Source organism: Rattus norvegicus, chromosome 18, assembly GCF_036323735.1.
Source record: "Rattus norvegicus strain BN/NHsdMcwi chromosome 18, GRCr8, whole genome shotgun sequence".
NCBI classification, from domain to species: Eukaryota; Metazoa; Chordata; class Mammalia; order Rodentia; family Muridae; genus Rattus; species Rattus norvegicus.
In genome coordinates, this window is record NC_086036.1 from 35,182,193 (window position 1) to 35,194,940 (window position 12,748).

General features: G+C 40.0%; 1 protein-coding gene across 15 annotated transcripts in view; it reads right to left on the bottom strand.

Annotated features, from left to right (window-relative positions):
- Ppp2r2b (protein phosphatase 2, regulatory subunit B, beta) overlaps window positions 1-12,748 on the bottom strand; it is a 452,614-nt gene that overhangs the window by 277,507 nt on the left and 162,359 nt on the right. For 12 of the 15 annotated variants that reach the window (NR_073588.2, XM_017601028.3, XM_063277532.1 and 9 more), the window contains one exon: window positions 10,997-11,102. The exons of the other annotated variants lie outside the window; for them this stretch is intronic. Coding sequence is in view for 7 of the 12 variants with exons in the window: in XM_017601028.3 (XP_017456517.1) it covers window positions 10,997-11,012 (16 nt within the window). In the remaining 5 variants the exon portion in view is untranslated. Of the gene's footprint in view, window positions 1-10,996; window positions 11,103-12,748 lie in introns of those variants that run through there. 15 annotated transcript variants of the gene reach the window in all.

Genomic DNA, 12,748 nt, shown 5'->3' on the forward strand with positions numbered 1-12,748 from the left:
GGGGCTAAATAATACTATGTGGTAGCCTGGAGCAGTATTTCATAGTGAGGATGCCACAAAGGTAGAGGCGTTGGAATATTCAAAGAGATATTCCAAAGCCTATGGAGTCACATAATATTTGATCTGTCTACAAGTATCACATTTGTGTGTGTGTGTGTGTGTGTGTGTGTGTGTGTGTGTGTGTGTGTGGAGAGAGAGAGAGAGAGAGAGAGAGAGAGAGAGAGAGAGAGAGAGAGAGAGCAGGCCATGATGTTATAAAGCCCTTTCCCCTCACAATCAGGTAAAAGAAGCTCACCAAGCAGGCTGAGGCATTGTGCTCATTTTTTCTTAGGCATAGCTTTGCTATCACTCAAATCTAACACCCAAGGAAATGTTTCTGGTTATCACAGGGACAATCAAATCTCTGAATTGTTTCTTATAGCCTGAACAGTGTAGCCGATCTGAGACTTCAACCCAGCATTACTTGACTTTGCTTCAGTAATGATTCCCTTATATTTAAATCATCCTGGAAATATACACACATATACACACCTATCCAAACCAACATATACATGTGTGTGTATTTGTGTGTGTGTATGAATGAATGACATGAAGTAAAATTTACAATGACAAGGAAACAAAGGAGACTAGTGGGCAGAAGAAAGGATGGGAAAGGGCACGCAGGGGAGTGACTGTGCATGGGAATATGTTTATTGAATATTGTACAACTGTATGACATGTCCTTGTATTAAAAAGTACCATGTGCAGTGATTATATACAATAAATTAAAATATATTACAAGGAAAATATAGACTATTTCTTTGGATAATAATAAAAGTTATGTAACCCAATGAACATCCCAAGCTTTAGCAGTAATGAAAAGAGTTGTTAATAGCACAAAGCAAGAAAGTCTATGAAATTATTTGGAAAAGCAGAGATTCATACTATCAAGAACAATGACTTTAGTCTTTTAAAGGTGATTTTATTTTGTGTGTATGGATGCTTTGGCTGTATATATATTCATTCATCATGTAGTGCCTGGTGCCTGTTGAGGGCAGAAGAAGGGGCTGGGCCCCCTAGAATAGAAGTTACAGACAGTTGGAAGCTGCCACTTGGGACTACAAATTGAATTATGTCCTCTGAAAGAGCAGCCAGGACTCTTAAGTGCTGACCTTCTCTTCAGACCCAGAAGACTTTTTTATTTTGAATTTTTAAAAGTGAGACAGGGTCTCAGTATGTATCTCTGGGTGGCCTAGAACTTGCTATGGATTCCAGACTGGCTTCAAAGTCATAGAGATACACCAAACTCTGCCTCTCAAATTCTGAGATTAAAGGAGTGTACCACCCAGGGCTTTTGTATTCTGAAACAAGACTTTCAGGATATAGAAGTAGATGATCCAAGGAAGTCTGGGTTAGTGCTTTAAGTTGTTGCTGATGCTCCTTGATATTTGGATAATCCAGAAAAGAAAACTAATGTCAAAAGGTGAGCTGCATATATGTTTACTATCCCCTTACTCCCAAGCTCTCTTTAAAATTATGGCGAAGATATAAAGTAGATCTAAATTCACAAGCAGAGAATGGAAGGAAGCTCACGGGGGGGGGGGGTACTGTGGATCTCAATGCCAGAGAGAGAAGAGATGAGGTTGGCAGAGGACAGGTGAAGAGATGAGCTAATGAGGGCACTCACTTTGCCCAAACCTGGAAATGTTTTAGGACTTCTGAGTACCCAACATGGTGTGAGTGAGGCAAGGGCTGAGATGGGAGGAGGTGAGACAGTGATTTCCATAGAGAGTTAACTTAATTAGCATTCGGTGCTCTATATCCTACCCCAGGGTGATATAGCAGAAGGTTCTAGGGTGATGAGGGTGGGGACTGATTCTCCAAAGTGCTCTGCAGTTGGGAATTAGAGTTTTTGAAAGCATGCTCCGAGCACACACACACTTGAGTGGAACCAGCCAGTGGAGAAGCCCTGTTGATATCCATTCAGCCACTCTGAGAATGAGGATGGGCTCTTTCATATGATGTGATCATGTGAGCTCATCTACTCAACTGAGAAAACCCATGCTATGAAGAAAAACTGGGATACATAGACATAAAAAACAAATATCGGGAATATAACAAACCTTAATTAGTATATGAAGAAATTATTTAAAGGCCAATAAGCTAACAAATCAAGAACAGGATGCTCTAAAAATAGCTGCATGAATGCTAGTGACATGGCTTTGTGTGTGATGGCCCTTACTGTGAAACTTGAAGATCTGAGTCCCCAGAGTCTATAGAAGAAGAGCACAGACCTATCCAAATTTATCCTCTAAATTCCATGTTATGTTTGGGCACTCAAACACACACGTGTACACACACACAAACACACACACACACACACACACACACACACACACACACACACACCACAGTAAAATAGATAATAATACTACAGGGAAAAAAGTGTGGTTTAAAAAAAATATATGGTTAAAGTGTCTGCTGTGTGAACCCAGTGATATGAGTTTGATCCTGGGAACCCAACTAAAGGCAGAGAGAGCCAGACTCCACAACGTTGTCTTCTGATCTCCAACTGTGTGCTGTGGCCTGCATGTCCATGTACACACACATACAATAATAACGAGGATTTAAAATTTGAAAGCAGGAGAAATAAGGGGAAAATGTCAGAAATAATAAAACAAGTAACTAATCTGAGAGTGAAAAAGCAAGTGATTATTAAAGGCATTCATTATCAATCTATTACCTATCTGTCTATCTATCTATCTATCTATCTATCTATCTATCTATCTATCTATCTATTATCTATCCACCATCTATCTATCTATATGTGTTAATATCTGTGTGGGGGTGAGGGCTGAAAAGGGGTTCTGAAGTGTCGATATCAATAGATAGCTGGTTTGCTTTTTTTTTCCAACGTGAAAAGGTTTAATGAGAAAAGAAGAGTAGAAGAGCAGAGGAGTAGAGGCCGGCCATGAGCATGTGGAGGGAAGGCAGAAGGGGAATGGGGAGGGAAGGGACAAAGGGGAAGAGGGGAAGAGCAAGAGCAAGGAGCAAAAGAGCTAGAGAGGTGTTTTATACACACACACACACACACACACACACATATTAATTTATATATACATATATACATACTCATTTATGTATTCCTCTTGCTGAAAATAAGACTTGTCAAGAGTAAAAGTATTATTCTCCTAGTATTTTAAGAGATTTAAAACTACATAATTATTGTATATTTTCCCAACACTAAGGATCTTTTAAAATTAATTAATTTTATTTTTATTTTTTAATTTTTATTTTATTATTATTTTATTTTATTTATATATTTTTGTTTTTTTTAAGGCAGGGTTTCTCTGGGTAACAGTTCTGATTATCCTGGAACATGCTTTGTAGTCTAGGCTGGCCACAAACTCACAGAGATCCCTGCCTCTGCCTCCTAAGTGCTGTGATTAAAGGCATGTGCTACAGTAAGGATTTTTTAAATATCCAAAGAGTTTTTTTTGAAGAAACAAGAGATTGTTTTTATGCCAACAACCATGAGATTGTCACTGAAACTTTCTTGTTAGCCATGCTGATCTTTTAAAAACAATGAAGCAACAACCTGAAATGCCCAGAAGAAAATCACTTTCCGAGTAAGTTGTCTAACAATTCCCTTACTGAGTGGCTCAAGAATGGAGAGTTCTTGAACTCTGCCTTCCCTTTGCTCAGTGCTTTACTGTAAATGTATCTGTTAAGGACAGTATTGTTCCTCCTTCTCAAGATCTGTTTCTAACTCAACCCTAAGAATTAGGGTGAGAAAAACATCAGAGTTAGAAAACGTATATAGGTCAATCTGCTATTCTTCATCCAGACTGTGTCCTTGGGCCTTTGAAACAAACAAGGGCAGAGTAACTTGCCAAAATGAAGAAGGTACAGAGTGAATGCAGGGAACCACCCATCACAGAGCCTCTGGGGGCAAGGGATAAGCCAGAGCCACATCTAGAGGAGCATCGTGTCATTGTCACTACCTTGGCAGCTCTCAAAAAGTGAATGCTTCAGCTGATAGTATGAGTAAGCAGAGTTGAAGTGATTCCACACATTGAGAGATTCTTCTTTGAAAATAAGATACAGAATCGAAGTGCTTGTTGTAGATTGCTGGCATATTGGCATTGACTGAAAGTATCTGTTCAAATGAACTTATACTGAAGTATATCCCCACTATATCCCTGAGTTTTTTATATTAACTCATATTCTGATTCCACTTAGATTCTTAAGACATAAATGCAGTCATCTGCCATTATCTATAGACATCAAAATCTATAGATGTTTGAGTTCCATATAATACACAATATATATATGTATATATATTTATTATATATAAAATACACACACATATTTAACCTCCCGTGTACTTCAAATTGTACTATAAATAGGTTATTTATAACTAATGCAATGGAAATGCCATACACATAGCTGTTATACTATATGATTTAGGGAGTGATGATAAGAAAAGTTCTCTACATGTTCAATCTAAATTCAATTCTTCCTGAACATTTTGCATCTGCAATTAGTTGAATCCATGAGCACAGAACTCTTAGGCAAGGAAGGCCAGTTATGCTTAACATATTTCATGATCTAGGTGTCATGTTAATTGTGTGCTGTCCTTGACCTCAAGAAGTTTTGGTCTATCTAGTGTGGTTGAAAAATTTAACCCCCATCCGGGGTTTCTACCCCAGCTTTGACCATTCTTCCCAGATAAAAGACACACAGAACCTTCATATTCATAATAGGCCTTAATTGGCTCAAGAGCTGGGCAGATATCTGTCCTCTATGCTATTATTTCTATTTCCTAGCCAATAATCCCATTACGTAGTTTGCTATATTTCTTCTGGGCTGCTCTTAACTCTAAACTCCAATTAGCCAACCCACATGGCCATTATTTTGAGGTTCTTACCCCATGGCTGCTTCTTTTCTCCTCTCATGGTTCTCTGATCCCAAGCCTGGGCACCATAAACCCCACCTATATCTCTTCTGCCCAGCTATTGGCTATTGGACATCTTCATTTACCAATCAGGTATAACTTGGGGGGTAAGGTCACATATCCTCTGGGTCTTTGGAGTGGTCTCTGGGAGCAACCAGTATTTAGCATAACAAAAGCCCAAACCTCTAGAGTCAAGAAGACAATGAACAGAGTTAGGTGAAGACAAGAACTTGAGGAAAAAGAACTTTATAAAATGTTCTCAAGCAGGCTCTCCCAGAAGGTAACACCTCATGATGCAGAGAATCCAGGTATACAAGGGGCTGGTGTGCATGAACAATGTAAGAAAACACAATCCGGGTGCAAATATCATTAAATTGGAGGAAGTTTGCAGGGTTTGGGATTCCAGCTGAAACTGGGACTGCACACAGAGGATCAACACAGTTCATTGTAAGAGACTGGAACAAAATCCAAGGTGCAATGGAAAGTCTTTGGACAGCTCAGTCCTCAAGGTGAGTGCAAGTTGGACTCACCACGTGCAAAGGCCAGAGACATCTTAGTATTGCCAGACTGATGCTACCGTCCCGACCCTCCAAAATTTCCATGCCTTCTTTCTCCCTCCTTCCCAGTAAACATTTACTGAGAATCTATGCTGTGAAAACACTTTATGAGCCCCCAAGGGGTTAAGTGAGAAAACATTACTCACCACATTCTTAAATTTCTTCACCCCTACATCCAAATATTAGGTTTACTCTTTGATCTGTCTTGTGAGATCTCTCTCCAGTTCTGCCTGACTCAGGCTTTTAGTTCTGCTCATTTAGTGTCAGAAATGAGTATACTAGGCTACTGCTATTACTAACAATGTCTACTATAGTGTTTCTAATATAAACAGAGCTTTATAAACTGCAGGCTTTGTTCCATGCAATTTACATCGTCACAGCTAATTGTCACAAAAATCCTGAAGACTGGCTTGTGACATATGATGGCACATTGCCTCCTTTTTTTTTTTTCTTTTTTCTTTTTTTTCGGAGCTGGGGACCGAACAAAGGGCCTTGCGCTTGCTAGGCAAGCGCTCTACCACTGAGCTAAATCCCCAACCCCGGCACATTGCCTCCTTAAATATGGTTTTTGAAGCTTATTTTTCTCTGCCTTCCTTCCAGTTCATTCTATGCATTTTATTGACAGTCTAATTGTCCCCACAACAAGAAATTGTTCCCAAATCAAGCTGAAAGTCACCAGTGCTCTGGAAACAACATCTCAATTTGCTATACTTAAACCAATGTATTTATAATTTCTTTCTTGTGATAGTTCTCAACTGTGGTCAGGGTACTTCTGGGGATTCCTAAAAAACCCTGCAGGGCCTCCACACATCAGATCTGCCTTCATAACACTGAGATGCTAGTTGCTGTTTTTTGGCTCACAACGTCTCTTAAATATACAGAGAGTAAAGTTTCCTCAAGGCTGCACAAGGTGGAAATCATAATTGAGTACAGAAGTAGATACCAGGATCTGGCTGTATTCTATTAAACCAGGTGTTAGAGATATTTCAAAAACAAAAACAAATCATAAACAAAAAACAAAATAAACAAAAACAAAAAAGAAGCAGTACCACTTTCTTATAGTTTTTAACAGAAAAATTGTGAAAGGAGTTCAAAGTTTGACCAAGGGACGTAGGACTTTGAAGCCTCCAAAAGGTATACCCACTGAGTCTCTCTGATAAAGCTTTTCTTAGTTTTAGGTCCTACAGAGGAGTGGAAGAAGTCACAGGCAGGGAGTGGGGAACCTGCCCAGTAAACAGTGGAAAGAATACAGTTCTTCGAGGTCTGGTGCATATCCTGGAGGGACTGCAAGCTTCCTGGTGAAACCTAATGTCTAACCAGCACGGCAGCCAAATGGTCATCCTAATGACAGTTCATGTCAACTGGCTGTCCTCAGTATGAGATGGGAGACATGGCTAATAGACCTCTCCACCCCCGAGAGGAAAGCTGAAGCAACTGGGAATACATTTGTAGGTCTAAAGGTGGCAGACCTCAAAATGACACTATTGTAGTCACCATCACCACCAAAATCTCAAAATAGTCAAAAACCAAAACAAAAACACAGATACAAAAGGGTGACATATAAGTCTTGCAGAAGATATATTTAAATACTTTAACCTAAACATTTAGCAAAACTATTTTAAAACTCCTGTAGTTCAAGAGTTAAAAGATAATCTAAAACACTTGAACAAAAAGACATACACATGGCAAACAGGTTTCTGAAAATATGTTGGACATTATTAATCTCTGGGGAAATGAGTCATCAAATACCACTATAGTCCTGCAGCCAGCATGGACCATGGTGGGGGAAATCACCATGGAGGGAGAAATCTGCTTCTAAGATACATTCTGATTCCAAGTCCAGGAAACTGCAGCACTCAACATGCCCTCAAATCCCATGAACTATCCCAATCCCATACTAAAGTAAATTATAGTTTTTTCTTTCAATACATCTATTTTGGTAAATTGTTTATATGTGCATTCAGATGAAGTGGGTTGGATCTTACTACTTAACCAGACAACTGGTGGGACACCAAAAGCCTTGTACATTTCCTGTCCTGCACAGTTCCCAAGTCGTAGCTGAGGGTGTACAGTTTAGAGGAATGTGCTTGTGGACACAGACCAGGGTGGGGCCCGAGCTCTGAACAAGCTTCCCTTAGTATAAAGCCTGTGTTCCTAACCTCTCTGTTTGTGTGTGAGCATTCTCAGCAGTACCTGGAGGTGGCCCAGTGAGAACACAGATGTCCAGAGAGAAGTGAGATTTCCTTGGATTAAGAGAGGGAAGGAAGTAGGAGACTGCAGGAAGAGGTGTCTGAGTGTGAGTGATACTTCCTCTTTCTGATGACTCATTATTTCCAGAATAGAAATTTACATAGGGAAGTAAGTGCTTTTATTTGGGGTCCTACAAGCCTGAAGAATTCCGTCACATTAAAAACGTGGACAAGAGCAAGGGACTCCAAACTCGGCTGGGTCTTGAATTCTACTCATTTGTTCAAAGAGTGTTCCTGGATTTTTTTTATTCCAACCTCAGTACACTTCAAGGAATGACAGTGTGACCTTTTTTCCTGTCCTGAAGACCAGGGAACATTTCCAGACCGTTATGCACATATTACCATCCTCTTAAGGGGTCAGGAAAGCCCTTCATTTCAAAATCTGATTTATCTGCATTCATAATCTTCCTGTTACCCGGGTGATCTGCATAATAACTTGGCATACACCATTCTTACCCGTGCTTTCCAAAACACGGAAAGAAACCTCCAGAATAATGGACAGCATTAACTGTCTTAAGCAGGAACCCATTTGCAGATTAAATTTGCCGAGAGGTCAGCTTGCAGCTGCCACCGTGTTGCAAGCCTCACGTGTCACGTACTGTGACACATCTTGAGAAGAGCCAGGGTCTTTTCCAGTCTGCTGATTCTCCGTTTCAATTAGAATAGATTTAGATTCCCCAAGCTCTAGTTTCTAGGTGGCCTTGTACAATATTATTAATAATTCAATCATACCTGGGCTGCTATCAGGTCACATTTCTACCATCCCACGCATACAAAGACTGAGCAGATTAAAGGGCTACCCCATGGCTAATTTCTTTAGCAGTTTCATATCTGATTGACATCCATTTATCTAATTGCTGCTAGCCGATTTAATTTCATTTTGTTAGCTTAAAATAAATGGGAAAAACCTGTTTACTTTTTAAATATTTGACTCATTCTTTCTCATCGCCTGAAGCCTGTTAAGATATTCCAGTCCATGCTGCGGATCTCATATTTATCAGTTTTCATTTTCCAAATTCATTTCAGCCTTGCCTCGCTATTTACAGTTTGAAGTCTAATATAAAGTTTAATCTTTCACTGCAAATAATTTCATGTTCGTGTGATCCCAGTAATGACGAGGGCATCAGAGTATTAGCTGGGAATCTTAGAAAGTTTTAGAGACAGACCTTTGCGAGCGCTTTGTTCTCGTGGGTTCTAAAGTTAGTTTAATCATTTTAACAATGTGGTGCCTTGGGCAGGTTTCTTCACCCAGGTCTGAGATGAGGGTGTGATGATATTTTTTTGGATGCAGAATATTTTTAGAGGGGGCAGGGTCTCACCATTAAGAGCCGTGCAAGCATAGCCAGCCAGTACTTGTATACCCCAATGCATCTCCTTCCTTAAATCTCTACGGTTGCTTTGCAGCACCCTCCCATTCTATTTCCAGCCCCGATCTCTGAGCACTTGTTGCCTCATTTGTAAAAGAAGGGTAGTAATAGAAACCTTCTTCATGGCTGTGTAGTGGACATGGCCCAAAGTGACTCCTTTTCAATATTATTACTAACCATGTATTTTACTGTGTTACATGAGGTTTCCTTCTTAATTTATATTTTTGGCGGATTTTTTTTTTTGCATCTTCACATTTGTACACTTTGTGTACTGACCACTCATGCCTACCACCTCCCTACAGCCCCTAACCATCCTCCACTCTCTGTTGTCTCCCACGTTCAGGTTTTTGTGCATTTCCATTTTATGAGGTATTAACCAAGGCCATCTATGTGCCCATGGGTTTGGAGCTATTCATTATTGTCTGGTGGTCTCACAGAAGGTATACAGCTGAAGAAATTAATCCCCCTCTCCCAGAATCTATGTCCAACTCATGGCTTAGAGGTAAAGGACAGAGCCCCGTAGAGAGTGCAGGTGACTATAGCTCTCATTCAACTCATGAATGGTATTTAGGTAATCATTTGTCCAATTGGTTGTTACCTCTCCCATTCAATAAGTTCCAGAAGGGCTGGGATTTGGTTTTAGTTCGAGGTTGGTTTACCATCCCTATGTAATCAGCAGGTGCACAACAGATCACTTGATGGATAAAAGTCATATTTTCACTGCCCTACTTGTGATAGGGACACCCTTGCCAAGGACAAGCCATGTTCTACATCACATGGACAGCCATTTCCTTACGTACTGTGTGCTCTGCTTGCTTTTCTCATGGTGAACTCTGAATGCCTCCTTCCACTATACTGCCCATTAAATCTTACTTCATTTCAGGAGAGCTACATCCTTTGAGTGTTTATTGGCTCATCAGTACTGGTTGCTATATAACAGGTAGCATATTACACAGGGTTGGGTTATAGACGATCGATAAAGCCACATTCTCCACATTCAGAGCTCCTTCAACACACTGCGGGGTAGATCCAATGCACCTGTGACTATAAGACACTAAGAAAGTGAATACACTTCCTAGGAACCTATGGGATACCTCAGGAAGCGACCTATTAATTATTGTCCTATCATTGGAGGAGACAGTGGCCACTTCCTAAATGAGGGTCTGTTTCTCCTTTCCTCTCTTCTCTCTCCCCTTCCCCTATTCGTGTTTGTGTGTGTGTGTGTGTGTGTGTGTGTGTGTGTGTGTGTGTGTGTGTGTGAGAGAGAGAGAGAGAGAGAGAGAGAGAGAGAGAGAGAGAGAGAGAGAGAGAGAGAGAGAGAGAGGAGATACTCTTTCTTGTTGAACCTGATGCCATGGATTTGGCTAGACTGGTTGGTTAACCCCAAAGTCCTTCTGACTGCAGACAACTGCCCTGCGTTTTTGCTTCCTTCCTTCTTTCCTTCCTTTCTTTCTTTTGCTGGGGATTCTACTTAGATCCCCATGCAGAAAGCATAGCACTGAGCCATCTCTCCAGCCTTGAATCAGTTAATACATGAATATGAGTAGGGATTAGTAACATGAATAGTAGAAGGGAGAGAATGAATATTCTGAGAAGGGCAGAGGAAAGACGTTGAACCATTCTGCATGCACTCAGAGTTGGCACACACCAAAATTTCTTTTATTCTTTTAATTGCTCATTTGTTTCTTGGCCCCTGCTTTATTCCTAAAAAACCTTAAGTTACTCCACTATGTCAAATACCAACCAGATATGCAAATATATTTGTAAGACAAAAGACAAGCCTTGTGCACATTCTGTTTAGGACTGTATACTGATATGCTTAGATTCTGTGTATATCTAAGAAAAGTTATTAAACATATGTCATGTGACTAACCACTCAGTAGATACCTGAGAAAAGCTTCATTCAGGCCGCTTGTCCTGTGGAGAACTTGTCTGCCCGGGAAGGACGTAAGGATTTTTGCTGTGACTTCAGAGGCATACTGCAAGCCTCAGGCTTCAAATAAAAATGAGGCTAAGTAAATATCCATTCTCGTTATCAGTACTATCATTGCCTAATCAAGATGGTAGGAAAAAGCAGACAGGAAGGACTGATGCTTAAGAAAATACTCTGTTTGAGGAAGGCAGTGAGGGAGCCTTGGGGCTTACTCTCACCCATCAGTGTGACTGACAATATAACCCAAACTTTCAAATTAGCTCAATAGTCAAGTCAGAAGCATCCAAGTGATATTCCCACTTGGTAAAAATGGAGAGGAATAGAAGTTCCTATATATCACCAGGGAACAATGAAATTCCATTTCCATCTGAGCCTCTGTACTTTTTGATGTCTCAACTTGCAATGATTTTTCCTCCCCAAATCTGTCATATTAAAATGACTCACTCAGTTTCCTAATCTCCCATTGACCTTTCCCTGAAGGACCCCACAGAGCACAGACTTTGATTTATAGATTCACATCAATTTTGGAAAGGTAAAACTGAATTGAACAGAGTGGATTGGAAGGACTTGGCCTTCCTTTCAAATACAGTAAATGTACTTGAGTTGGTAGCTCAAGTTCAAGGCTTACAAGCTAAGCTCATAAATCCTTTCATGAAGCAAAGTGAGACTCTAAGGAGAAATGTGATGGCCCAAAGTTCCTCATCTTCATATCTCTTATGTTCCACAGAGGCGACGCTGGCTCAGTGCTTTCTGTTTCCTCTCACAAAGCCCTTGGTGAGGTTTTTTTTGAATCCAGGGGCTAACCTAACTTCAAATTTCTGTGGTTATAAAGAGCAGGGACAATGACAATGCAGAGAGCAAGTGGGTTTGAGAGGCAATATTAACTCTGTACAAATGAAATCACAACAAGAATAAATATTTAATTCTAATGTTTGGAAAGGAGGATTTCCTTAAAAGTTGATTTTAATGCATATGTAAATTAATTATGACTCATGACATTCCTTGCACAAGTCATAATTTCAGAAAATGATGCAATCACTTAAAAACAATATTGACATTTTGAGTGTTACAATAGTCTTAAAGATGTATTGCACCGTATTTTCTCTCTCCACAAAGAGGACCTTCCACTATGAACAAGATGAATGGCAGAGTACTGGCCACATGGCTCCAGTTGGTCATACTTGTGTGAGTTGGGTTTCAGAGATGACTATCGATAGAGTCCTTTGGGAAGGAGCAGTTGGGAGGGGTAGCAGTTTACAAAAGTACTCCCTCGGGACCCCTTCATACACACACAAGTTAGTGATTTTTGCATTTTCTTAGAAACCATTTTTAAGATCTCTGGACACATTCTAATTTAGTATATGCCTGTAACCATTTGATTTCCTAGTGTGGCTAGCTAAAAGTAAAAAATTGAAAATCTGAGATATAATTAGTCATTCAAATGACTAAAGAAGTTACTATGGATCCATCTAATTATAATTAAAAAAAAAACACACATCCATAGATGACACTGGTGAAGAATAAGTCGCATGATGGAGTCTAAGGGAAGGGACTTTATGAACAATGAACTACTGTGTTTGGCTCCATTGTGCCATAAAGACATAAGTTTAATATCCCAGATAGAATCTCCAAGGAGACTTGGCAGGAGCTGATACATCTGTTGAAGGTGGGGGCCTGAGCACCTCAAATCTTCTCCAGCTCAAAAT